This window comes from Danio rerio, chromosome 13 (genome assembly GCF_049306965.1).
Source record: "Danio rerio strain Tuebingen ecotype United States chromosome 13, GRCz12tu, whole genome shotgun sequence".
NCBI lineage: Eukaryota > Metazoa > Chordata > Actinopteri > Cypriniformes > Danionidae > Danio > Danio rerio.
In genome coordinates, this window is record NC_133188.1 from 28,785,247 (window position 1) to 28,812,883 (window position 27,637).

A 27,637-nucleotide genomic window follows, 5' to 3' on the forward strand; every position below is an offset into this window, starting at 1 on the left:
AGAACTCCAAGCAACATTTCTGATGGCATGTTTGCCACAAGCACAGCTTTGAATAACTGTCATTTACTCTTTATTTTTAAATTTTTTTTAATGTCAATTACACCCCACCAAGAAAAAAAATTGTATTGCATTTCTTAACTCCTAATGTTGCTAGTTAACACACTCAATGCAGTTTTTTTTAAACACATTCCTTGATTTCCAAAATGTCTGCTTCTACCAAGTGGTTGATGTGTCAGTTTATGGTAAAAGTACCTGAATTAATACATATGAAACTCAGACAATATGAAGTGTAAGACCAATTTATTGAAAAACATATTCAAAATAAAACATTTCTGAATACTAAATCACCTTTATTTTTTGAAGTATGCCATTAAATATTTCAGTTTCTCATTTAACATGCTTTGCTTTATTTTTAACAATAAAACCAAAATCAAGTGTAGTAGTGCAACAGGATTATGTTTTAAGACTTTTACAGCCATTATTTAAAACACTCAAATTATGGTCAGCCGTTTGGTAGAGCAGGCAGTTAAAGGGACAAATCAGTGGCATAGCGGAGGGGCATGCAGGATATGCACTGCAAAAAAATTAATAAATAAATAATTGGGATTGTTAATTCATCTAATTTTCTTAAAGGATTATTGACAATTGGTAATCGACTGTTCAGTTTGATTAAATGACTAATAGAATATTATATTCCATATAATCTCATCCATGAAATATGTTTCAGGTAAATGATTCATTCAAAACCAAATTGTTGAATAAAAAGAAAACCAGAGTGGCCAATTGTTTTATCCTCATTTGAATTTGAACTTTTCATATTCAGTTTAAATATTACTTTGTGTTTAGTTTTCATGTTAATTGTATGAAGACGTGGTAAATGACTGCGGTCACGGACGCCATCTGCGGTTCCGGGGAGGACAGTCATGCTGTCTGTGCTTCAAATTGGTATGCGCGTCTACTCTGTGTTGCGCGGTAGATTAAAGTGTCCACGAACCGGAAGCTGAGACAGTTTTTTTCCCTGTTCTTTGCATTATGCCAGTTTTTAGAACTTTAAATGAGCAAACAGTGGGGGTGGCTTGTTTTTTCTATCATGGTCTGAATGAATATAGTGAAGTTGGCATTTCGGAAAGATCAGAAAAAAGGTTTTAGAAGAGTTGTTACAACCTAACAAACACCTCCTCGAACCATTTCTGTTTGTTGTCAAAACTGACAGTTGGAGCAGCACTGGTAAATATGTTAAACACCCAATGCCTCAAAATCACGCAATCTGATCATTTTCCTGAAAACAAACAGGGTGCATTTTCAGATTCTGATTAAAGATTTGAAGGTCAAGCTATTTTTTTTTCATGCACAGATGAATTGTTCACCACAAAACTGACAATCTGCGCAAACAAAATCATATAGTTAGTTTTGATTTCTTGAGGACTATGCATGTGTAAAAAAATCATTTTGGATTTGTTCATTTTAATCTTGTGCATTGTCATAAAGTCTTTTAATCTCCATGCATTTTGTGTTTTCCCACTGCTTAGTCGTAGTGCACAGATTAATCATTTATTATTGTCACTTCATCCAAAATCAAAACACTTTACAAACCTTGAAAACAGCAGACTAAAAAAAGTGACATTTTCAAGGATTTCCAGCACCCTTACAAACCCTGAAAATGTGTACGATTGTAGACATTGAGATCTAGATCGTAGTAGCTAATTTACATGCTATATGAAATATTTGGAACAACATACTTTAAAATCAAGCACATATTTTGACAAACAGCATTAAAAAGTCTGGTTGTGTATTTCTTTTATTTGTGTTAGAAAATGAACAATGATGTTATTCAACATCTTGATGAATTTGAGGCTCTACATCAGATAGCATTAGTCATTTTTAATCTACCTGCTGATTTAAATGAAACTAAAATATAAAGTCCCCATCAGTAGAGTCAGAGATCAGAGAATTTATTATTTTTAATAACTCAATATTGCACCACATATTCATCTCAAAGTGGTTGCAGAGAGTGAAACACAGACTTCAGAATATAAAAGAATTAGTTCCACTAAAAACATTTGAATTCTGCCACTGTTTCTTCACGGTAAGGACCTCACAAACCTATAAGAAATCTGTTCATCATCTATTTATTAAAAAAAGGAGAGATTTCTGTTTTCCCAATGGAATTCATAATTAAGCAATTTGATCTAAACCAGTGGTCTCAAACTCAATTCCCGGAGGGCCGCAGCTCTGCACAGTTTAGCTCCAACCTACACCTGCTTACTAGTCTCTAGTAGTCTTGAACACTTTGATTAGTTGGATCAGCTGTGTTTAATCAGGGTGGGAGCTAAACTGTGCAGAGCTCCGGCTCTCCAAGAATTGAGTTTGATATCCACGATCTAAACCAGTGTTTCTCAACCACGTTCCAGGAGAACCACCAGCTCTGCACATTTTCCATGTCTCCTTAACCAAACCCACTTGATTCCAATCATTAGCAGAGACTGAAAGACCTGAAATGGGTGTGACAAAGGAGACATTCAAAATATGCAGTGTTGGTGGTCCTCCAGGAATGTGGTAGAGAAACACTGATCTAAACCTTCCGAAGAGATTTGACATATTTATGATGTTTTTAATTCGCATATATAACCAATCAGCATTTAGATTTGACCACAAAGCTCAAGTATGCTTGCTTGATGAGTGAGAACCAATGAGGTTCTTTCTTCACGTGTGAACTTCTGCAAGAATCAACAAGGTTTGTCCTTGCTCAAGTGACTGATTGAGTTTGGTTAAGTTTGCCGATTGTTAACTTGAATAAAAGCCAAAACTTTCCATTGAATCTTTTTCAGCAGATTTAGATTAGTAGAATTGGCTCATTACAAAGCATCAGGCTTTCAAAACTGACAAAAAATATCTTAGATTCGATTCAAATGTATTTTCATCTGTGTTCTGAAGATAAATTTAGATCTTAATGAGGGTCAGCAAGTTGACAGAATTCTCATTTCTGGTGTGAGCTAACCCTTTAACTGTATGGCACTGAGCAGTGTCCTCACACACGGTGTAAAGTAAAAGCCTGACACATGCATCAAACTGCACATCAGCTCCATGCTTATTCAATCAGCAAATAAACTGAGGAAGATTTTGTGAAAAGTCTGAATACTGTTCCAACATAAATCCAGCTTGAGCAGTTTGTGAATGATTGTCCCTTTCATCTATGTATGCAAAACTTCTCCCTTTCTGCGTCGACGCAAACACTTTCGACAGTAGTAATATAAAAACACAACATATAGCTCCATCAGGTCATTTCAACATAAAAAAACAACTAAGACATGCGTCACACTTGGCACATCTTAATGAGCAGACCAACTTCTGTGCAAAATCATTTGTAGAAAACATTTTATAAGCTATTCAGTAAGATAGCTTGTAGCTGCACAAATCAAACAGTTTTCATGAATGTGGCCCACATTATTTCTCTTCAATCACTCACTTCCAAAAAAGAACTGACCGTTATTCACATATAAATCCAAAAAGCCTTTGATAAAACCTAGATCAAGTGTAAATGATGTAAACAGTTCATTAATACCGATTGGTACCATCCTTCCACCATACTTAAAGGGTTAGTTCACCCAAACATATAGAATTCTGTATTAATCACTCATCATCATCATCATCATGTCATTCCATTCCCCCGAGACCTTCTTTCATCTTCGTTTACAAAAAATGAACATAATTAAGATGAAATTTGCCCAAAAAAGCTCTAAGAACAAGATGTTTTGACACACAAAGGTATGGAGCTTTGTATGTTGTAAGTTGAACCCCTGAAGTCACATGGAGTGTTTTTAGTTCTTCTTTTGGACCATGAACATCTCAGAACTGCTGATGTCTATGGAAGGTCAGAGAGCTCCAGGATTTCATCTAAAATATCATCATTTGTGTTCTGAAGATGAACGAAGGCCTCACGGGGACTGGAATGAGTCATTAATAACACAATATAAATCGTTGGGTGAACTAACCCTTTAACATTCTGTAATTGATGGATTGTTTTGAAATGATAAGAAGTCAACTGTTCTCTGTTGCTGTGCTGTTGCTTGTGTATGTGCTTCATTCTGCGGGTCTGCTCTGGGTTTTGTAGGCCTGTTTGCGCAGGTGCGTCTCGATCTCTTCTCTGAAGACCAGCATGCCAAGGTGAGAGTGAGACGCCTCGTTCATGGCCTTGGACTGGATGCACATGCGATACTGCTCTGGGGTCAGTTCATCAGCACACAGCTTCTCGTGCCACAAGTGGAAGAGGCCTGAGACGGGGGTGCGGATCACGATCGGATCGCTCCGCAGGTACTTCCTGTACAAGTGCACATCTTCAACACCCCAACCTTTCACTTCCAGGTCAAATCCTCCTGGAAATCAGAACAACAACAACAAGGGTATAAAGGGGCACTAATTGTAAGGTCTTTGAAATGGCTTAACATTTTTCTTCCTGCTATAATAATGTAAAAGTTCAAACTGAACTATTGAAACATGGTCTTTAACCTGGACAAAAGAATAGCTGTTTAGCACAACTAGATGTGGTTATGGATGATTTTGTGAATATGTTTTATGCCTTTCATTAGTGAATGGGGGTTGAAAATTATGTAGTGTGTGCAGTGTATGCCTGTGGTAATGTTGTGTAGTTTAAATGTGCAAGCAAGACACTTTCTTTGCAAAACAACGCCTAAGAACATACTTTCCATGCACTATGTATAGCATCAGAAGTGGTGATTTAATCATTTGTTACTAAATGAATCCACAATTTGAATTAGTCTAGCTTAAAAGTTGCTTAAAAGTCACTTTAAATATATTCCTGAGTGATTCAACAGTTTCACTCATTGGGATAGTGCCTTGGCTTGGGAGTTTTAGTTTAATATTCAAAATCATTCTTTATTTATTGAATAAAACTCATATTTCATGCAGCAGTAGTATAAATGTTTCAAACATTCCCAGTACAATATTCAATATACAACATTTTCATTTCTATTGGTTTTTAGTAGCCCATGCCCTTTGTGTGCAGTATTCACTTTTGTTTCCTTGGTTCTAAAAGCTCTTGAAAAACATTAAAAATTAATTTTAAAAGATGTGCTGCAATTCTGACCAAGTAAAAGATGCTATTTTTCTGTTTTCTATGTCCCTTGTTATTTGTGGGAGTTACATTCTAAAAATGGCCCGCAATAGGTAAAATCCGAAGTAGTCCACTTTATTTTTTACAGTTATTATAGATGTTTTAATCACTACACTACACTATTTTCTAAGACCGGCATTAACATTTTCACACTCTTCTCTCTTGTTTGAACACTGCATAACTTCTACCTTTCTTTAGCATGTCCAGAAGTCTAACTTTGTTCGATGGTTAGCATCTTCTTGCCTTTTGAGTGCTACCTTGGGTGGCTTTGACGGTGCAGAACGTTTTGTCGACATTATGGGGTTTGTTGGGGAGAGAACTTGCAAAAATACAGTACAGCACTTTAGAGTTACACTGCTAGCGATCAAAGATTTATGTCAATTTGACAAACTGAACGCATTCTGTACTAAACAGGAGACACGGCACGGAGAAGACTGATTGACAATGGTCTACCGCAAATCAGAAGACAAAGCGCAGTAAAAAAAAAAAGGCAAGTCAAATTGCACAAAAAAAAAAAATCCACAACACTGTGAAACTGCGAAAGGTGAACTGTTATAGCGAGGGACCACTGTATATTATGTAGGGGATTTTCAATAAACTGATGCGTTTGACAAAGATTTTTCATGTAATGTAAAAAAATAACCGGCAAGATAAATATACCTGATCTATTTTAAACATTGCTTTTGCTCAATTTGCTAAATCTATTTTAGTAGTAATGTAAATGTTACAAATAATATAAAGAACTAGAAAAGAATAAATGTAAAATAATTAATCCCAATGCATTCAAGTACTCAATAAAATGCATATTATATTGCACTATATTACAGTAGGATTTCTTACAATCTACAAAAGCAACAATGACTTACCAATATTGAGGAAATCAGAGCGATACTGACAAGTCATGCCAAATCCAAAGTCCCTCCAGAACCCAGCATCTTTTTTATGAATCTATGAACAACACACATATTTTTCATTTTTTTCTATCACTAGAAGGCTACAAATTCAGCTAACAACAAAAATAATGATTACATACCAGCTGACTCTCAATGGGTGGCGGAAACTCCAGATTTCCATAAACTATAGCTGGATTATACAAACTGAAAACCACCGGATAGAAAACCCTCTTTCCTTCAAGAGAGAAAAAAAAGGAACTTTTAGTATCATTTTAAAACAAACAAAAGGTATACATTATTAGAAATGTACATTTTATATCATGCTGGAAATTCGTCTATATGCTGGAGAAACTGCGGAAATCAAAAGGCCAATCACTATCACATTTTCTGGGACTGCCTGGTTATTACAAAATATTGGAAAAAATATATACAATGCCTTACAAAATATCTTTGAATCTGTGATACTCTTTGATTGTAAAATTACATTTTTTGGACATATATCTGAGGAATGGTGAAAAAGGGACAAGTATCTAATGAATATCTTGTTGGTGGCTGTCAAAAACAGCATTACCAAAAAATGGTAGTCCTACCCTAAATGCATGGAGGAAAACTGCAATGGAAATTTATAAAATTAAGCAAATTACTCATTTGTAAATCAGAAAATGGAACAATTTATTTCATTCTGAGAAAAATGGACCAATAATGCAACATCTCATGGACCTGAACTTTTCGGTTAACCTAAAAATGGGAAGGATCACTCGCTATATGTACATAGTTTTGTTGCTGATGAGTATGTATATCTTGTTTTACTTATTTATTCATACTTCTTTGCCCCCCATCCCCTTCTTTTTCTTATTTTATTTTATTCATTTACATTTTGTTGTATTTTTGTATTATGTATAACATTAGCGTACATGCGCACAAAAAGGAACGCATATATTGCTGAAAGAGTAAGTGGATGTACAGAATTTGCGCTTACATTCGTGAGTGTGTTTAGATGTTATTACGGTTTGGCTAATACTATTGGTTGTTTGATCTAGTATTGAGAGCACGAGTTTTTAGATCAAGGTGTTTGTTGAGAAGACAGACCTGGAGCTGTATTGAGTCGACAGGTGCTGAGAAACTCCAGTGTGAAGTAGATGTCAACGTCACAGAAGAACATCAACACATCTCCTCCTTTCTCCCACGCATGAGCTCCAATATCCAGACCACGACCTCGAGAAAACTCCTCATCCACAGGGATCAGAGTGTAGTTACTGAAGCTCTCTTCACTAGTAAACAACAGCAACAACAGTGTCAAGTTTACAAGACAAACAGCAACCATGCTGAGTATTAACTTATGATTTTGTTTTCGAAATATTTGCTTTTGAAAGACAGCTCACCAAGACAAACTGAGCTGACGAGAAATATTGTTAGCATTTATAATCGAGTTTAAATGTAAAAATGTATTTTATTCATATGTCTTTAAGCTAAATTTCAGCATCATTACTTCTGAGTAGCTGCACAAATTAAACAGTTTTCATGAATGTGGCCCACATTATTCTAAAATTATCAATATTTTTGCTTAAAGTTGTTGTGGATACTAAATAAAAGTATTAATACCTTTAAAATCTTTTAAAAAAGTTATAAAAGTACAATGCAATTTCAAAAACACAAGTAGTTTAAGTACTTTAAAATTAAGTAGTTTAATTTTTACTGTTAAATGTAAACATTACAATTTACACAACCACCACTAGTATGGGTAAACTGCAGACGTCCTTGTATTTTCTCCCTTTAGGTTGTTAGCTAGTATTAGTGACTCACATAAAATGTTTAGGTTTCTGATTTAAAAAAAAAAATAAGATTTAGGCCCTTTCCAGATGCATTTTCAAACTTTTCCATCCCACTACAAGTACATGCCTTATAGTACAGTATTCTGTAGTATAGTATACTGAAAAAAACATATGATTGCATGTTTGCCTCAAGCCCAATATTGAATTGCTGTCATTTACTCTTAGATGTAATTTACTCACATATTAATTGTAAACAAAGACAGCCAGATTATGATGCATTTGCACTCCAGAGATTTTATTTTATGCAAAAGCAAAAATATTTATTTTATTTAAATAGTTAATTAGGACTCATTAAGGAACACATTATCATGAAAGCAACACAAATATATTTTCAAGCACTTTGACAACACTAGATTAAAACTCAAGCACTCAAGTCTTCAAACCTGGCCATTTTCTTCAAAGACTCCTTCACATCCTGCAAGCCTGCCTGCCCAAAATACACCACTGTGAGATGGACCCGCTTGTCCTGCTGGATACAAACCTCCCTGCACACAGAAAACAATGTCGGACCACAACATTTCAAAAAATTTCTCTTGTAAAACTGTGTAACATCTGGCTTAGTGTTGCTGTAAGCCACATTTTTCAAGAAGCTCAGGCATGTGATTTGCAGCACACAGGAACAGAAAGCACACTCAGAAACAACAGCAAACGTTTCTTTGTTTGAACAAGTATTTTTAAAAGAAAATAATCGTTAGTTTTTATTGTACATTAGGGTGAATAATTTACTCAGACCACTTTCATCAATTTCAAATTTGTCACAAAAATTTGCATTGCACTTTATGATAATCATATGTAAATTACAAACAGGACTATAAAAATAACTGGTACACAAATGTGTGTGCTTTGTGCTTCTTACAGCAGTACAATTGTGTACATTGATCTATTTCTTGATACATTTTTGGCCTCAAATCAGAACTAAACTGAATTATGCAGAAACTTTGGCACTTCTATTTCCAATGTCCCGAGGTCAATGGCTTCAAGTATAAAGTCTGTGGTCAACACAAGCACAAGACTTTCTCCATATGTGACCCTCGACCACAAAACCAGTCGTATATTGAATTAGAAATAAGAAATGTATGTACAAAAATAAATTGTACGGGTCAAAATAATATATATTTTTTAATCGTTAAATCATTAAAATATTAAGCAAAGAACATGTCCCATAATGATATTTTGTTCAATTCCTACTGTAAACACGCCTTATAAATGTCAACTTATTTTTGATTAGTAACTAAGAACGTAATTTGGAAAAGTTTAAACTCTGATATTCATTCATTCATTCATTTTCTTTTCGGTTTAGTCCCTTTATTAATCTGGGGTCGCCACAGCAGAATGAACCGCCAACTTATCCAGAACATGTTTTACGCAGCAGATGCCCTTACAGCAGCAACCCATCTCTGGGAAACATCCATAACACTCATAAACTCCAATAATTTAGCCTTCCCAATTTACCTGTACAGCATGTCTTTGGACTGTGGGGGAAACTGGAGCACCCGGAGGAAACCCACGTGAACGCAGGGAGAGCATGCCAACTCCACACAGAATTGCCAACTGACCCAGCCGAGGCTCGAACCAGCGACCTTCTTGCTGCGAGGTGACTGCACTACCTACTGCGTCACCTACCTCTGATATTCTCAGTACTTTTTTAACCCATGGACCTCAAAACAAATGCATCTTGGCCAAATATTGTCCTATCCAAATTTTTGGGGGGTTTTGTTGTCCAGGGTCACATATTTTATATAATTAAATTGACAAATTTAATCATCAGCAAATGGTTAAAACTCACATTAAACACATCTTCACACTAGTTTGCTTGTACAGCTTTATTTTGCTTATAATTACAGTTGCTATCTCTTTATAGTACTTTCGATATAGAAGCCAAGATTTGAAGTGGACCAAAAATATATTTTTTAAATTGTCCCAACACAAGAATGTGTGATGTTTAATAGTTTTAGAACAACTTGGATCAGGGGTGAACAAACTCGGTCCTGGAGGGCCGGTGTCCTGCAGATTTTGGTTTCAACTTGCCTCAACACAGCTGCATGGATATTTATAGAAAGCCTAGCAAGAGCTTCATTAGCCAGCACAGGTGTGTTTGATTGATGTTGGAACTAAACTTTGCAGGACACCGGCCCTCCAGGACTGAGTTTGAGCACCCGTAAGAAAGGTTATGATGAAAGAACTCAAAGTTGTCATTTTAAAAGTTATTTGTTCTTTTTATCATATGTTATAACGATTAAGAAAAGGTGTAGGAATCTTTTTTTCAAAACAAAAATAGAAAAAAAAGCTAAGGGAAAAATTATTTTGGTTTTTGGCAGTGAGAACCAATGTGATGCTAACTTATGGCTTGGCCTTCAAAAACACACCATCACCACAGCACATTCACAGTGCCAACACAAATGAAAGCCTCTCCAACATGGTGGCCTTCTCACCTGAAGTTATGCAAGAACTGAACAAAGGCTTCAGTGCGTCCCGACAGCGGTACTATGATGTTAATGATGGCACTGGCGGTGTCCACAGACGTGCTCCTCACTTTCATGAGGGGCCCGAACGGCCGGAAGAGGGTGACGTGACGATACTCATGAGAATTCTCTTTAGCAAAGTAGAGCTCATACAGTGTGCCTTTGTCCCTCTCCGTCCTGTAGAGCCCTGCCAAGAATAGCAAGTACATAAGAGCAGCTTAAGTTACTGAATATTTGGAGCTGTGCAAAGTTCACACCACCTTTATTATGCTCAAACACAAACAAGCCCTGTTAAGTACACGAAACCCGTTCAGCATAAAGCAGCACATTCTAGCGCTGGACGATATGACAAAAAACTCAAGTCACAATATAAGTCATCTCATGTCCTGATAATTACATAGAAATCAAAATAAATAGTTTTTGTAATTTCAATAAATTAATACAATGTAGATCATATCTCCACTGTCCTTGCCTCATTGCACTGGATTCCTATAAAACTAAAGAGTTCTAAAACTGACTTCTTTTCACATATAAAGGATTGTACAATTTTGTCCCAGTCAATACCTGTGAACTTATTAGACCACAAACAGCTTGTAGGAAATTAAGGTCATATGATCAGTTTCTTTTGTCTGACCATATGTCTCGCTGTAAATCAAAGTGATTCTGCTTTCTGTGTTGCGGCCCTGGAACAAGCTCCCTCTGAACATTAGAATTTCTCTATGATTTAAAGTAATTGAAAGAATTTTTTACTCCCTTGCCTTCGAGTGACGCATGCATGTTATTTCATATCTGTATTTATTTTCAGTTATTACAATATATATATTATTTTATTGTAAAGCACTTTATATCCACTATGGTTGTGTAAAATTCTGCTCTATAAAAAAGCTTGCCTTGCTTAGAAAATACAGGGTTTATACACACAATTCCTATCACAAACATGTTGTACATATTTACAAACACAAACATATTTATACATGTATTATACAAAAAAAAAACTAATTTTAGAAGCTTATAAGTTGTTTGAACAAGTAGCAAACATCTTTTTTGATCATACTTTATATACACTGAGCACAGGTAAAGAATTATTTATTTTATATACATTTTAAAGTATACACTCAGAAATGTGCTCCATATGTGATCAGATTCCTCACTTTTTTTCAGAAATTCAGGGCAAATATTTAATTAAAAGTGTAGAAACATAAAATACATATAAATAAAATATTCAAAAATTGACTGCATGATTACAGCCCCAACTTAAAAAAAGAAAACAATACTGCTAAATAAAAAGAAAACATATAAACATTTTACAGTACTTTGAAGACTGCAACTTTTTCACAATGATCTTAATCATGTGTTTGTCTGCATTCCTGTAATGGCGTGTAATATTATGATCAAATAAATTACGAAAAAAGTATTAGCGTTAAAAGTGCAGTATGTAAGTTTGACAACCAGCGGTTGAACTAGGCATTACATTCCTGGATCAAAACAAACGCAAGCACAGGTTGCTAAATTGACCAACAAGAGCAAGTCTGACGATTGAGCCTAAAGGCTGAATTAAACCGTGATAGAAGGAATATTTTCCATATTAAAATTTGTTTTTGTTCTAACCAACACCGGAAACTGATATATTAGAAACGGCCTCTATTTCTCACAGGTGAACAACAGGATAAACTGTGATCACCTCAGATATGCTTCATGTGCTTTATTCAGTGTAAAATGCTAATAATGTGAGTTTGAATGCCATTTTACTTAACATTTATTGCCATACAACTGAAAGAAACAGCAGAAAGTTCACCTCAGATCTTGAAATTAAAATAAACCTTTTGAAATTTAAATTTAGAACAGTGACTCAACACATATCAGTGATTCACCATGTACATTTAATAATGGCAAAGAGTTTTAATATGTGTGAATTAGGTTATAAACCTTGCCATTTTGGTGGGGGGGGGGGGGGGGGCAGTAAGTAAGTGCACTATTCTGTGCTAGAATGGCTGTATTTAAACTTCTGTCATGTTTTGTCTGGTGCAAACAGCAATTTTGCTTATTGCAAATCTTGTCACGTAGCATGTTAGGACACAGGGTGACAATATAACCTACTCACCTAATGTTTACACTAGTAATATGTATTACTTGCATTACATCTTGGTCACAAGCCTCTTTAACTACATTGAAGCCTATTGACTCAATCTATAAACAAGCAGTTAAAATTATGGACTTAAAGCCTATGCGATGGCATCATTGTGATGTTTTATGTAAACATAACCCATTTAATTTTGATAGTTTTATTCAATTTAGTTATCTTAAAATGTTTTTTAAATGTTTAAATAATCATGTTCCAATCCTGTTTTATAAGCTAATCAATCGGCATCAAACCTCCCACAGAGTTACACGGGCAACTGCTAACGGTGACTGTCTAGTGCCAAAGTGTAAGACCTCGATTGGTCAATCTGTCTTCTCTGTAAAGGGAGCCAAACTGTGGAATGAGTTACTGGTTAGCTTTAAATCAGAAAGTAATCTAAATATTTTTAGTAGTGCTCTTAAAAAGTAGGTAAAAATAAAACAGCAGTGTTTGCACAAATAGTCTACTGTAAGTTGGTTGGATCATGTCGTCTTTGCTTTTGCCTGCAGTAATTTTATGTAAAGAATTGTAATGTTGTGTATGTTCTATTATATTTCTATTTTGTCAATTTTAAGCCTCCTGTGGACAGGTGTTGAAAATTAGCAAGTTTGCTAAAACACTTAAACAAATGCATTTGGTTGTCCAGTGTAATTGTGATGTCCATGTCAAATAAATAAATTAAAAAAATTATATTATTTGCTAATTAATAACCACGTCATGTAGAACTCTGAATCTGCATCTCATTTTGGAGGCTTGTGCTTTGAGAGCCATTTTAAATAAATGAGTGAAATGTACTGTTTTCCACCAGAGCAACCCGTCATGCTGAAATATAATTGACTAAAGTAACATTGGATGGGCTAAAAAAAATAAACATGTTGACTTAGCATGTTTTTTAAATAACAGCACCTTTGAGAACGTATTTAGTGACACCACGATATAAACACTAGAGCATAATTATGAAACGGCAGACTTTTTATTTTGTTCATATGATAGATAGATAGACAGACAGACAGACAGACAGACAGATTTGTTGACCAGGGATAGCACATACTTCATCTGTGCGGCTCTCACCTTCAAAAAATTGGCTTTCAGTGAAGGTCTGCCTCTGCATAGGAATGTTGTCCTCCTGTCCATCGTCTTCCTCAGGGTTATTAATAATATCCAAACCAGCTTCGATCACCTCCACCAGCTCATCCCTCCGGTCCTTCCTCACAGGTTTCTCCTCAGGATGGCGAGTCAAACCCATCTCCAGCTGGTACACTTTAGTGGTGGTGAAGCTCTCAAAGGGAACCAGCGCATATTCACTGGGCAGCCTGGCTCCAGTGTTCACCTCGGCCTTGTCGATCTGTGAATGCAGATACTCCAGGAGATCACCTGGCTCTTGATCCCTGCCATCGTTCAGACTCTGCGGCCCGGGACCCTCCTTCTTCTCTTGAAGCACCCGCAGCTTCTCGCTCATCTCCTGGAGCTCTTGTTTGAGCTGTGCGATCTGCCTCTTCAGGCTGGCCGCTCGGCTGAGATGGCGCTCTTCCTGCTCCTGTAAGAGGGCTTGGTAATACTCTTTTCCATACGGATCTCCTGCCAGACCTGGGAGCACCTGGCTCACGTCTGCAGGCGGTGTGCACTCCAGCAGATAAGCAAAGAGAAGCAGTATCACCAACAGGAAAACACCCAGGAGAAGCCAGCGTGCCCGCCCCTGCAGAGGAAGCCCCCGTCTGGGCATTTCTGAGAGGCAGGGAGATCTTCACCAGCCACAGTTTTGCATCGTCAAGATGGAACCTTTAGGAAGGATGAAGTCTTTGACATTAATCCATTCCTCAGTGAAGCAGAGGAAGGCGGGAGTGTCACATTTCTGTTGTAATCAGTGCTCCCCTGGCACTACAGTGCGCTAAACATGCGCAGATTCCACAGAGATGTGTGATCATACTCTGTCATCCTGCTCACACAGCGCTCCTTCTTTAAGAGAAATAAGTCATCTAAAACAAAGAGAAAGTCATCAGTCATACAGGGTCAAACAGTGCAAACTGACAAAGACATAACAACATAACAAACTAATATTTTAACATTAAAAACAGCTAAAAATATCATTTGAAAAATTATTTTATAGCCTTTGCAATAGATTAATTTGTTGTATTTTTGTAAAAACATAATGGTCTGTCTTTTTAACTTTAAAACAGTATTGTGTGGTTTATTAGAAATAGAATTATGGCTGCCACTAAACTTTTCATGAATACAACGATTGTCCCTCATTTATCTTTTATTGTGCTACAAGCTGGTCTCACACAAACATTACAACATTAAAACCCATTGTATAATATCTAAACAAACTGTACAAAATTGAGTTAAAAAGCCAATGAGCTATCTTTACTGCAGCTGTATTGAACAACATAACATTCGACAATTTCTTATTTTATGCTGACGTGTGTTTAGTGTATAAAATATTGAATGATCTTGCACCAGCACCTCTCAAACAATGTGTGATTGTCTGCAAGGACAATATAAGACAGACTAGGTCATCAGTAGGTCCACAAGGAATCTGCGCACACAGAAATCTGCAGATTTTTAGCTCATCATGGAGTCTATTCATTTACTTGTGTAAACTGATATTTATTCAATTTTGAAATTAATTTCACTAATATTATTGTGATATAATAATAGTAATGCGAAAATGTTCATATGATTTATTTACAATACAGTTTGTAAATTATTGTCTGTCTTTTAATAGATATATTATATGAGACTTGCTTTGTTTACCAAATAAGTTTATCTAATTGATTTTGCATTGTAAACATTATATAAAAGTAAAAATGTATTATTTTTTATTTTATATATTACGTTTTAGTTATGAAACTCCCAAAATCATTCAGCATAAATCTGCAGATTTTGCAAAATTCTTCGCAGAAATAGAAAAACTGTCTGCAGATTCTGTCTGGCGCTAGTCATCAGTTAGAGGTGATTGTTCAGTTAAACTCAAGAGAACTGTTTTTGGATAATCAGAGCAGCAGAAAGATGGAACAAAAATACCAGTGCATATTAAAGAGAGCACCACTTTTTTATAATAATTTTTAAGGGGTTTTTAACCTTTAATGAATAGAAAAGTGCAGATAATTGACAGGTAATAGTTGAACAAAAAAATGCTAAATTATTATTAAATGCAAATTAACCTACTGTAAATTTGTTGCTAGGTAGAATAAATATCAATCTGACCTTGTTGTGGATTCCTGATCACTCTTTTACCCAAACACAGAATAAAACGATGCACATTTATCGAAAACAATTGTACTGTAGTAGAGTGCAATTATATTTTATGTTAACTTACACGTTTGCTCATTACAAACTAATAGCGAACAGTTACGAGTCTCAGTAAAACGACTCATAAAACTGCAGTGAATCAGAGCTTTATGCGTCCTGGGAAACATCTGGCTCATTGATCCATCAGCCTGAGGAAAAGACACAACAGCAAAGTGTTCCTGCTCGAACAAGGAAATTATACAAATATACTAACTAACGATAGCGGAAGAAAACATCGACATGTTTTTGTTTATAAAACAAATTCGGAAACGAGCAACACTTACCTCGGTGGTTGTGGTTGTATGTGTATGTCGGTAAGCGCTTCTTTAGGCAACTGTTTAGCAGAACCCCGAGCATAATAAATGTGGGAACACAACGCCACGGGGCAGACAGAAAAGGAAGCACAATAAAACGCACGTTACTTCCGCCATGAGCCGCAGGATTTCAAAATAAAGGTCCACCTGCTGTCTTTAAAGGGGTAGTTCACCCAAAAATGAAAATTTCGTTCTCTTTCTCTTTACTTCTTCCAAACCAGTTTGAGTTTGTTTGTTCAGTTGAAAACAAAAGAAAATAAAGAAGAATGCTGAAAGCCTGTAACCGATGACTTCCATAGAATATGTTTTCCGGCAGGTCAGTGGTTGTAGGTTTCCAACAGTATACCTGCTTTTGTGTTAAAACATTTGGGTGAACTATCCCTTTAACTTTTCATTCATTCATTCATTCATTCATTCATTCATTCATTCATTCATTCATTCATTCATTCATTCATTTATTTTCCTTCCTCAGTCCCTTTCATGGGGGGTCTTGAACCTGAAACCTTTGCTGTGAGGCGATAATGCTAACCAATGAGCCATCGCGTCACCCCCACTTTATCTTTTGGCCTACGAAATTTCCTGAAATTATGACATTTTTAAAAGTCTGTGCTTAGAGAATTCATTGAACTGTTTTTGTTTAACCTAAAAAGAAAATTCTGTCATTGTTTTCTCATCTGCCATTTGTTTAAATTTATCTCTTCTTTGTACAATAAACATAATGAATAATTTTAAGTTTTTTTTGTTTTCCAGTAGCTGGAGTGACTTCATATTATATGACAGAAATTTCTTTAAATTTCTGTCCTTTAACTTTTGTTATTTTACAGTAAATTTCAGTAATTTAACAGCCATTATTTTGCACTTTTTTTGCAGATTTCTTTTACAGTGTAGACATTTAGAAGAATGTTCAAAATTCTCAATATGTTTACTCCTTCAGCTTTCTTCAAAATACATTCTTTTGTGATCAACAGAAAAAAGTTTAGAAACTTAAATTGTGAGTACATTTAAATGTGTTTTTGTGATGTTCTTTGACAAAAAATAAAAGAGTCTGATTAAAATAAATCTTCCCATTTTAATGGATTGAAACTTCAAACTGACGTCAGTGATCTCTTTCCAAATTTATAGTTTGTCCTATCGGGTTTCCTTTTTTAATCATTTTGTTGTGGTCATAAAATGTGTAATAATTCTCAAATTTTATCAGCTACAGAATTCTTTTTGTCAACCAATTGTTTTATTATAGTACAAGTGTAGCAACCATCCTTTTTGCTGCTCTGATAAGTACTCATATAGCCAGAGATGTAATACAAATTAGTAGATAACCATTGTGAATTTGTGTTTACAATCATTTAAATTCAACAACAATAAAATATAGCTTTTGGGAGAGTTTTATTTGAATATAATGAAGAAATCGCCTTTTAATCTTCATGAAGTCTGAAAATGAAATAGAACTGAAACACACAGAAATGAAAACAAGACATATTCTAACAGGTTTTATTGTTTGAAACGTAATCTTCGGACAACATATTGAAGAATCACACTCAGCTTAATGTAGTTATTGTTGCACAAATAATGTCTTTACAGGGAATGAAAATTAAATCACAATATATGACATTAAATTAAACATATTCATACTCTGTTATGGCAATATGCATAACTCATTATCACCACAGAGCCTAGAAATATCATTACTTAAAAAACAAGGAAACAAAATAAACATGATTCTTTCCAATCCTCACACACGATCAAGAAAAAACAAACTTTTCTTTTTCCAAATAAACATGTCCAGTATTTGCGACAAACTTCTGCAGTAATTGATGGTAAAGAAGCTCCCTTTAATTCCTGGAGTGGGACCAAGATCGTCTCGGTCATGCATTTATTATGGTGTTCTCTAACAGAAGCGGCACAGGCACTTAAACATGGACATTAAACTGTACAGAGTCATGCAGAGATACAGCACGGAGGCCTCGTGGTAACAATCACCTAGAAGCTGCTTGAAGCATGTTTATGCATTTCCAGCCAATTTGAAATCTCTCATCATCTACACAACAGCAGAAATAAAAGGGAACCCGCTTTATCATCATACAACATATACATATATATATACAGTTTCATAGAAATATACACATCTCCCCACCCCCCGTGTCTTTTCCGCCATTGATTTTGGCTTGCGTTTTTAACTATCGATTGTGTCCACGATTTTTGCGGGAGAATGCAAAGCCATCCAGTTTGCATAAACACTATCATTGGCATATCTTGTAAAGACAGGGTTAGTGGCATCGAGTCTGTTGAGCGGTACCGGGCTCTTCTCTGGCCAGTTCGGGTATGACATGCCTAAAAACGAGAACATATGATTTTTTCTGCACTGAGGAAGCATTAAGTCCAGACAGTAAGGCTCTCGAACAAAACTCAGTTACATTAAACAGCACAGTAAGCATGAAATCATTCTTTGGTCCTTTGAGAGTTTTTTGGTCAATATTCTGCTGCGGTGACATTGTATATTCTGTGACGTCATTGTTGTCTTTGGCTTTTAAATGTACAGTAGATGCTTTTAAATGAAACATAATCCGTTTTCGTGTACTCCAAGAAATGCATAGCGACTGCCTTACTGCTGGCCATTTTATTGCTTAGTTATTCCTCTGTTAATGCCTCATTTTTGGGGAGCACTTGCATATTTTTATGATCTTAAAAAAAAGGAAGAGTTAAATTCAAAAGCCTTACTGCTTTCAGAACTGACTCCATCTACTTTTAAACACTCATTTTCTGTAATACATTCAGGATATTACAGAGAGAGCACACCCAGAGCACAGGGGACCTGTTTCAAATGTAAAAGTCTAACTTAAAGTGCTGCCAAACTAATAGAAAATTCACAAATGTGAATCTAAAAACACATTAATTCCTCACTGTGTGTGTTTATATAAAAATGAATTCACTTTTAAATCAGTAGTAATAATACTTGAATACTAATACATCCGTTTAAAATGTATATTTCAGATAATAAAGTACATCGGAAGCAGGTCCAAATGACACATCTGATCCCTAGATCCAGATACTACAGAATCTATAAAACGTGAGCAGTATTGGTAAGTCGCTGGCAACCATGCCGTTAGCACAATCACAGCTCTTCCTATGGAAGGCAAAAGATAAACTGATTTTGTTCCCTGTATTAGAATCTAGTAAATGCATGGGAAATTCTACCATAGAGCTTGTTTTCAATCCAAGTGGAGGGGAGGGTTCGAGGGAGAGGGGCGTTACTACAGTCCACTAAGGGTGTGTCCTCTTCAGAGAGAGAGTCGTCATATAGGAGAGCGTCTGCCGGTGTGGAGGCCGCAAGATCCAGATAGTCCTAATCAAGACAAACACACAGTTATTACAGTGAGGTAGATTCTGGGCTAAGTTTCCCAAACAACGACATAAGCCACAGCTGAACTATCATCGTACGATGCATCATTTGGCAAAAGAACGATGTAGTGACGACTGTTTTCCAAAAGCGTTGTTTCTCTGTCGCAGATTCATTTATTGAATCATGTTAGTTATAACATAAAAGGTCCATAATGACGCTCTAAACAGGTGAACTAACAACTTCTTCATAAAATAATACTTTTTAATATTATTTTAATATTATTTTAATAATATTTTTTGTGCAAATTATATTGTTTTACATGCACACGCATTTAAAAACGTCCAATATTAGTTTTGGTCATGCACTTGTTTTCCATAATAATTGAAATATATATATAAATGACACATATAGGGCCTGTGTTTATGTTTATTGGACAAATATTATTGAGAATAGGGTCTATTTCATATTCTATTATAAAACATACAACCACTTAGTAACACATATTCAAATCTCATATATAAATAATATAAATGGTTAATGGTTGTAATTTACAGTAGGCTATTTATTCAGAAATAAAAAACTAATCTTACTTAATAATAATAATATGAATTATTATTATTATTTTTTTATTATTATTATTATTAGGTAGAATATTGTTTGTTTGTTTTTTTTATTTAATTTAATTTAATTTATTATAAAAGTCTACTGTTAACAATCTGACACATTCAAACCCCTGAAGAAATGTTCTAACCAACAGGCCTATGTCATATACAGTACAGATACATTAAATAACCAACAATGAATTAAAACCGTTAAAGCATGCTATATATTTCTGTTTTCACAAGCTTTGTAAATTCCGTAAATTCTGCTTTAAAATAATAGGTCACCTATAAACTTTCACATGAGTCACGGCTGCTTTCAAAATGGCATAAATGTTTTCAAAGTGCACTGCGACGGTAACACAATTGTCAATATGAGGATCGCTAAAACTGAACTGTAAAATACTTTGAATGGAAATTACAGATAAAAGAGATGACTTTAATGTTTGCTTGTTTTTTAAATCATTTCAAGTTTAAATGTTCTAAACGAATAGGGAAGATAACTGGAAATAGAACACAACCAGGAACTATGCTTCTAACTACAGATCAAGACGTGTAGTTGCAAGCGTACAAGATTGCGGCGCAGTTTGCAAATGTTAGTTGGAACAATGGTTTTGGGAAATGCCAAATCAACAAACTATATGCTTGTAATGGCGGAACTTGTGACTTTAGTTGGCTAATGATGGTTTTCGGAAACTTACACCAGTTTAATAAAAAAAAAAACGTTTAGTGATTTACATTATACATGTTGAGAGTACAATAACTGTGAACTGTTACACTGTAAAAAGTGATTAGTTACTTAAAGTGATTAAACCAATAGCCTGAAAAGCAACAAGTTGACTTAAAAATAATGTAAAACTCATTGTAACTTGGAATTGTTAAGTTGAAAACTTAAATTTTCACAATTTTACTCACCCTTTTTAAATACAGTTAACTAATTGCTTTTTATAGTGTAGTTCTACTTTTTGTATTGAAATAAATAAGATTGAATTTTTGTACTATTTTCTGTTGTTTTATAACATAAAATGTATGATAGATTAAATATGGTTGTTAAGTACTTTAAACCTTTAGACAATTAATGTTTTAATTTCACATTATTACTAATTTTAAGCAAATTATCATCATAATAACATAAATAAATAAACATTTATTTTACCGGTAACACTTTACAATAAGGTTCATTAGTTAATGTCAATTTTCCTAACATGAACTAATCATGAACAACACATGTACAGCATTTATTAATCATAATTGAACATTTACTCATGCATTATTAACATCCAACTCCATGCTTGTTAACATTAGTTAATGCACAATGAGTTGACATGAACTAACAATGAACCACTATATTTTCATTAACTAACGTAACTAACATGAACAAACACTGTAGTAAATGTATTGTTCATTGTTTGTTCATGTTAGTAAATGCATTAATTAACATTAACTAATGAACCTTATTGTAAAGTGTGACCATTTTACCTATATTAACGTTTAAAGGTTTGATGTTTAAAAAAGTTTCTTATGCTCTTACGATCATTTATTTAACCAGATATATAGTGGAATGTTACTGCAATTTTAAAATATATTCTGTTTAAATTTGGCATCACTTTACTTAAAGAGGGTGTTCATAAGACTTTCATTATCATGAAATGACATCTCATGATTCATGAATATAAATGAGACATTATGCACGCTTATAAGAACTGTCATTTGCTCGGTTATGTCATTTTAAATACAAAGATGACATTGTTTGAGATGTCTAAGTTATGACAACTTGAAATTATCAAGACAGCATAACTTGTCATAAATCTGTCATAAACATAATTGTCAAAAGGCCATGAATATTTTTGTGTCATGAATATTCAAAGACAAATCTAAATTTGTCTTCAGTCACATGATCCTTCAGAAATGTATTTACTCTCACTTTGATAAATAAAAGCAAAATAAAAGTAATTTTTTCCAATAATTTTTCCAATTCCTCATAAATGTGAAGTCAGGTTCAGCTCAGATTGTCATTTCATTCAGAAGTGTTTTGATTTGTGTGGATGAGTAAAAGAGTTCACGGTGTTCTTACTCTGCTTTTCACCATCATCTTCTCCAGTTCTTTGCTGATGTCTGAGAAAGTGGGACGTTTATCTGACTCTTGTTTCCAGCAGCGAAGCATCAGATTGTACCTACATTAGAAAAGAGTATTCATTACCTGACACAGAACATCTGAGAGTATCACACCAAAATAAACGATACATTGAGGTCAAATGTAGAACAATGTAGAACAAAACAAGACTGGATGAGACATGCTAACATGATGCTAACATGCTAAATGTTAAAATGATGTATATATCCCACGATGACATGGGGACTTTGCAACATTCAGCTCTTAATACAATATATTGAAATGATGCTATGATGACTGTGAAACACACATTTCATCAGTGCAGTTCTCTGGTTTCTCCATCCTGTAGCCGGTCTTCAGAAGGTTGAAAAGTCGTTCAGGGGCAATTCCTGGGTAGGGGTTTCCTCCAAGAGTCACAATCTCCCATAAGAGAACACCAAATGACCAGCTAACACACGACAAAAAAGAAAGAGAGAACGATTATAATGTTGTTATAAGTTGTAAGGTTATTCGTACATTATGAATATGTACCGTATGGATGTCATAACTATAGTTTTACATGAGATCTTGTGATAACTTACACATCACTTTGTGTGGTGTAGATGTGATCGAACAAAGACTCTATAGCCATCCATTTGACAGGAATACGACCCTAGAAATTGAGAGCACATTAAGACATATTAGTCTAGCAAAGGTTATTTATAGGAAATAAATGGCTTTCAAATATGATTTCAAGCACATTCATATTTAAAGAGGTCCTCTAACTAGTCTTTTAATAAGATGTAATATAAGAATCCAAAATGTGAACAGAATCAAACTCAAAATACATCATAGATCATCTGATATTCAGTGCAGTAAGTGACCCTTTTGTGAGCAGAATCAATAACATGCCAATCTGTTGTGACTCTTTAAATGCAAATGAGCTGATGCTCCCCACCCCATTTCCAGAAGAGGGTGGTGCCTCTTCAGCTACTCAGTCAACAGTAAACTAATTGTCTGAATGAATTAACATGTGTTGTGAGAATTTATTTTAAGTGTGTTGTCAAACTGATGAAGAGGTTTTCATTATTTGTATAATTTGCATAATTTGTTCATAATTTTTTGTTCATTGGATTGTGCTTTCTTTTCTTGCAGAACATTTGACCTCTATCAGCCACCGTACAAATAACAACATTACAAACTAAAGGAATAATTAGACCCATTAAAACATCGGTGGGGGCGTGTGACTAATTTAATGCAGTTTAACAAAATAGATCACCTTGCTCCTCTTCACGTATGAATCTTCCTCATAGACATCTCGAGACAAACCAAAGTCTGATATTTTCATCTTCCTTCCTTCTGCCACCAGCACATTCCTTGCAGCCAGGTCTCTGTGAACAAGCTTAATACAAATTTTCCCTTTATAAATTTTCTTTAAAAATAGAACATCAGGTATTCGGTGTTGTATATTTTCCTCAAATCACTGGCATACCTTCATCTCAGCTAGGTATTGCATTCCTCTAGAGATCTGCCAGGCGAACGAGATCAGGTCGCCCATGGTCAGAGCTCTCTCGTCTGGGTTTTCCAAGTAGCTGGAGTTGCGGTTGGCATCATTGCCCATATAGCTTGGCCCAACTTTGCGGCTCTCTCTCAGGAAGTTACGTAGTGAACCATACTTGGCGTATTCAACAATTAAGTATAATGGACCTGAACACATTAACATAAGTAAGCACACACAGCAAAGTGGAAACAAATGCATGAAATGAACATACAGGTGTTTGTGTATAACATCTTACCATCCTGGCTGCAAGCTCCATACATTTTAATGACATGAGGGTGATTAACCTGCTTAAGCAATGTGAACTCTGAGAGGAGGTCTCGAAGCTCGCTGTGAGATGCATTTTCTGTGGTGAAAAAATGAATGGTTAGAGTAATTTCAGACTAAAGTGATTTGATCAAATGCATCCCACACAGAAATCTGATGGCAACATATGCAAATGACATACACTAACCGGCCACTTTATTAGGTACACCTGTCCAATTGCTCATTAATGCAAATATCTACTCAGTCAATCACATGGCAGAAACTTGATGCATTTAGGCATGAAAGTGTGGATCCATCCTGCCTTGTATCAATGATTCAGGCAAGTGGAGGTGGTGAAATGGTGTGGGGGATATTTTCTTAGCACACTTTGGGCCCATTAGTACCAATTGATCATTGTGTCAATGCCACAGCCTACCTAAGAATTGTTGCTGATCATGTCAATCCCCTTATGACCACATTGTACCCATCTTCTGATGGTTATTTCCAGCAGGATTACACGTCATGTCATAAAGCGCGAATTACTTCAGACTGGTTTCTTGAACATGACAATGAGTTGACTCTACTCAAATGGCCTCCACAGCCACCAGGACTCAATCTAATAGATTACCTTTGGGTTATGGTGGAACAGAAGAGTCCCATCATGGATGTGCAGCCGACTAATCTCCAGCAACTGCATAATGCTATGATGTAAAAATGGACCAAAATCTCTAAGGAATATTTCCAGTACCTTGTTGAATCTATGCCACGAAGGAATAAGGCAGTTCTATGGGAAAAAGTTGGTGATAACATGTACTGGTAAGATGTACCTTATAAAGTGGCCGGTGAGTGTATATGACATACAAGTTCATATTTGGATTTACATATATAAAATATATCAAATATGAGACAAATATTTTGAAATATTAAGAAAAGTCTGCTTTTATATTTTTTGGTCAACCCCTGGATTTACAAATATGTACATATGTTTAAATATACTAAAAATACACTATACTATAATTTAATATTTTAATACGTGTACATATATGGTCACACAGTACATGAACATTTAATATATTTGAACATGTAGAAATTTATAAATCTAACAGTTGGAAAAATATATATGTATGAGGCCATTTTTGCAATATTTCGAAAAATGTGTTGCTTATATGACTTATTTTTTTTTTATGTAAAACCCAAATTTGAAGTAGTATGTCATATATGTGGTTTTATATATTTCTAAGTATCAGATTTCTATATGGGATGTTTTGTGAGTTGCAAACCTTTTAACATTTTCACAGCAACCGTAGTGTATCCAGCTTTTCCTTTGAGTCGGAAAGCTGTGGCCTTCACCACCTTCCCAAACTCTCCTTCTCCAAGAGTTTTACCCAACACCAGGTTCTTTCGTGGAAACTCCCATTTCGGATCCTCCTGTTAATAGAAATTTGAAAATAATACTTTTTTATTAATCAGTTAGAGTTGATCAAAATTAGGCATAACATTTAAAATGCTGAGCAGGACTCACAGGTATTTTGAAGGTGTCAATGGCCACCTGGTTCTCCATGGAATCGAGAGAAGCGCGACGAACGTTATTGGCCGAGTAACTGATAGGGTAAGACTGGGCTGGCCGACGGAAGGTCATTTCAGCAGAAGCAATGGGTGGCTTTGGGGTGGTCTTGTGGTAACGGTGGATGAAGTACGAGGACAGGAGAACGGAGACAATGAAGGACAGGATGATACCAGTTGCAATGACGGTCTTGCACATGTCGTTACATATATCATCTGAAAAACAATTCAAAGCAATGCATTTCTTTCAGTTTCAAAAACTAGACAATGAATAAACAACCCTCTGTATATACAACTTTTAAAAATACTTTTTACAAATGTGAGGACAGGTAAGGAGCTCATACAGAGGACACAGTCATCTACAGTATGTCTCTGCTAAAACACCTTGCCGGGCAGGTGAGCAACTGACTCAGACAACATTTTTCAAGATGGCTTGCGCTGTCTCATTTAACGTTAAATGGCAAGAAAACAGTTTCTATGTGCTTCTTCAAATGAAATAGGCCTGCAAGGGATAAATTTGAGGTGATGATTAAAAATAAAGTTATTGAAGAAGTGAACGAATCTAATAAGTAGGCATTAAACCTCTCACACAAGTCAAACAAGCAACTGCTAATGTTGACTGTCTTGTTCCAAAGTGTAAGACCACTTTTGATCAATCTGTTTTTGGTTTCAGTTACGGAAACCAAATAGTAGAATGATTTACGTAAGCCTAAAATTAGAAAGGAATATAAATGTTTTTAGTAGTGTTCTTAAAAAGAGGTTAAAAATAAAACAGCAGTGTTTACATAAATAAATAATAAATAAATACTATTAGTTTGTTTGATCATGCTGACTATGCTTTTACCTTATAGCAATTTTATGGAAAAAATGATGTGTTTATAATTTATAAATTTATAAATGTATATGTTTATAATGTGTTTTAATGTTTATAATAGTTTATATGTATCTATTTTAGTTTCATTTTAGGTCAAGGCTCCTGTGGATAGTTGTTGAGAGTTAGCAAGTATGCTAAAACACTTGTCCAGTGTAATTGTGAGGTCCATGTCTATTTAAATAAAAAAATAAATAAATACCTAAACAAACAACTGATACAAAAGTTTTGCAACTATAATAAAATAATCCCCAATTCTGTTAACTTTGAGAACTTCTTAATTTATCTTCTGTGAAGTTACGAAAGTCCGAAAATAATATAAAAAATACAATCTTTACAGAGAAAAAAACAATCAGCTGCAGCTCACCCTCCGGTTCATCTCTTTCACAGAAGCACTTTCCTTCAAAGCAGTAACAGGTCCCATGTCCAGCTTTGATTCCATACAGGTCCCTTTCATAACCGCCGATTATGGCCTCACCTGACAAAAAGACACAGATATAGACATTTCACTTCCTTAATGCACCATTGCACAATTATGCTGATCAAACTAAACAACACTGCACCAAAACAAGTGCTCAAATACGTCTTACTGGAGCAATCCTGAGGACAGATGGAGATGTTCTTGCTCTCAATGGCATCACAGTAACCATCAGGGCACGTGCCGAGGTTGGGGGAACAGGTGGAGTATCTTTTTGATATTCCTGCAAACAACACAGAATTAGTTTTTCAGCAAACACAATAATAAAGTAAAGTGCAGTGTATTTGATTTGCACGTCCTTGTAGTAGTCAAGGGGATTGTGGGTAACCTTTATCTCGGCCTTGTCTCCACTGGCATCTCCCTGTTGGGGCTCCCAGGCCTCGAGTCGCCTCACAGTCTCCTCGCTGTCTCTTTTCTGCACAAGCTGGAAATCGTGGCTCATCCGTTTTCAGTGAATCTGCTACATGGCACAATTGAAGAAAAAAAAAGAGCAGAGCAAGATTATAGTGTTATTAGTATTAAAACACTGAAGATGCTTTCACCAGTACTGGTCATGACTAATATTCATGGACATACAGTGGAGATCAAAATTGAAGAACAATTCGTCACCTTGGAATTATAAGGTTCTATCTGTGTTCTGAAAGATTTTGAGATATTGAGCTATTGCATTCCGCATAGCAAATATGTTTTTTTAAGATTTGTTTCTTAAAATGTAAAAAACATCCCAAAATTAAAATGTAAATAAATTGTCATAAGAATATGTCAATCAAAACTCAATTTTGACAAAAATGTCAGATAGAACCTTAAAATTTTAAGGTGACGAATTTCTAATTATAAACACATGCTTTTTT

At 35.2% G+C, this 27,637-nt stretch overlaps 2 protein-coding genes across 8 annotated transcripts in view; both read right to left on the bottom strand.

The window, feature by feature from the left end:
• Positions 1-1,780: 1,780 nt before the first annotated feature.
• csgalnact2 (chondroitin sulfate N-acetylgalactosaminyltransferase 2) lies at positions 1,781-16,094 on the bottom strand. Of its 7 annotated transcripts, XM_073919624.1 has the most exons (9): positions 16,013-16,094; positions 15,757-15,877; positions 13,509-14,413; positions 10,289-10,505; positions 8,240-8,341; positions 7,114-7,295; positions 6,165-6,259; positions 5,998-6,079; positions 1,781-4,373 (listed from the first exon to the last, which is right to left on the bottom strand). In XM_073919624.1, exons 3-9 carry the CDS (start codon positions 14,158-14,160, stop codon positions 4,081-4,083), a joined length of 1,623 nt encoding a protein of 540 aa, XP_073775725.1. In that variant the 5' UTR covers positions 14,161-14,413; positions 15,757-15,877; positions 16,013-16,094; the 3' UTR covers positions 1,781-4,080. The 7 variants fall into 7 exon arrangements, 3 of the variants coding, with proteins under 3 accessions (XP_073775725.1, XP_005156908.1, NP_001119869.1); XM_005156851.6 differs by lacking the exon at positions 15,757-15,877; NM_001126397.1 differs by lacking the exons at positions 15,757-15,877; positions 16,013-16,094 and having other exon boundaries at positions 2,689-4,373; positions 13,509-14,160.
• A 1,422-nt stretch (positions 16,095-17,516) lies between these two features.
• ret (ret proto-oncogene receptor tyrosine kinase) overlaps positions 17,517-27,637 on the bottom strand; it is a 48,177-nt gene continuing 38,056 nt past the window's right edge. The window contains exons 8-20 of the mRNA NM_181662.2: positions 27,115-27,246; positions 26,899-27,009; positions 26,676-26,786; positions 25,397-25,653; positions 25,155-25,302; positions 23,867-23,974; positions 23,563-23,777; positions 23,350-23,472; positions 22,673-22,743; positions 22,402-22,539; positions 22,053-22,152; positions 19,235-19,382; positions 17,517-18,370 (exon numbers count right to left, since the gene is read on the bottom strand). Of these exons, the coding sequence (NP_858048.2) occupies positions 18,213-18,370; positions 19,235-19,382; positions 22,053-22,152; positions 22,402-22,539; positions 22,673-22,743; positions 23,350-23,472; positions 23,563-23,777; positions 23,867-23,974; positions 25,155-25,302; positions 25,397-25,653; positions 26,676-26,786; positions 26,899-27,009; positions 27,115-27,246 (1,820 nt within the window). The 3' untranslated portion in view covers positions 17,517-18,212. The remainder of the gene's footprint in view (positions 18,371-19,234; positions 19,383-22,052; positions 22,153-22,401; positions 22,540-22,672; positions 22,744-23,349; positions 23,473-23,562; positions 23,778-23,866; positions 23,975-25,154; positions 25,303-25,396; positions 25,654-26,675; positions 26,787-26,898; positions 27,010-27,114; positions 27,247-27,637) is intronic.

Excerpts from the sequence above, each read along its gene's own strand:
- csgalnact2 (XM_005156851.6), bottom strand. The coding sequence starts at position 14,160 with ATGCCCAGACGGGGGCTTCCTCTGCAGGGGCGGGCACGCTGGCTTCTC. Across the intron at positions 8,342-10,288 it reads CAGTTCTTGCATAACTTCAG|GGAGGTTTGTATCCAGCAGG; the intron begins GTGAGAAGGCCA and ends TTCTGTGTGCAG. Across the intron at positions 4,374-5,997 it reads CTCTGATTTCCTCAATATTG|GAGGATTTGACCTGGAAGTG; the intron begins GTAAGTCATTGT and ends TCTGATTTCCAG.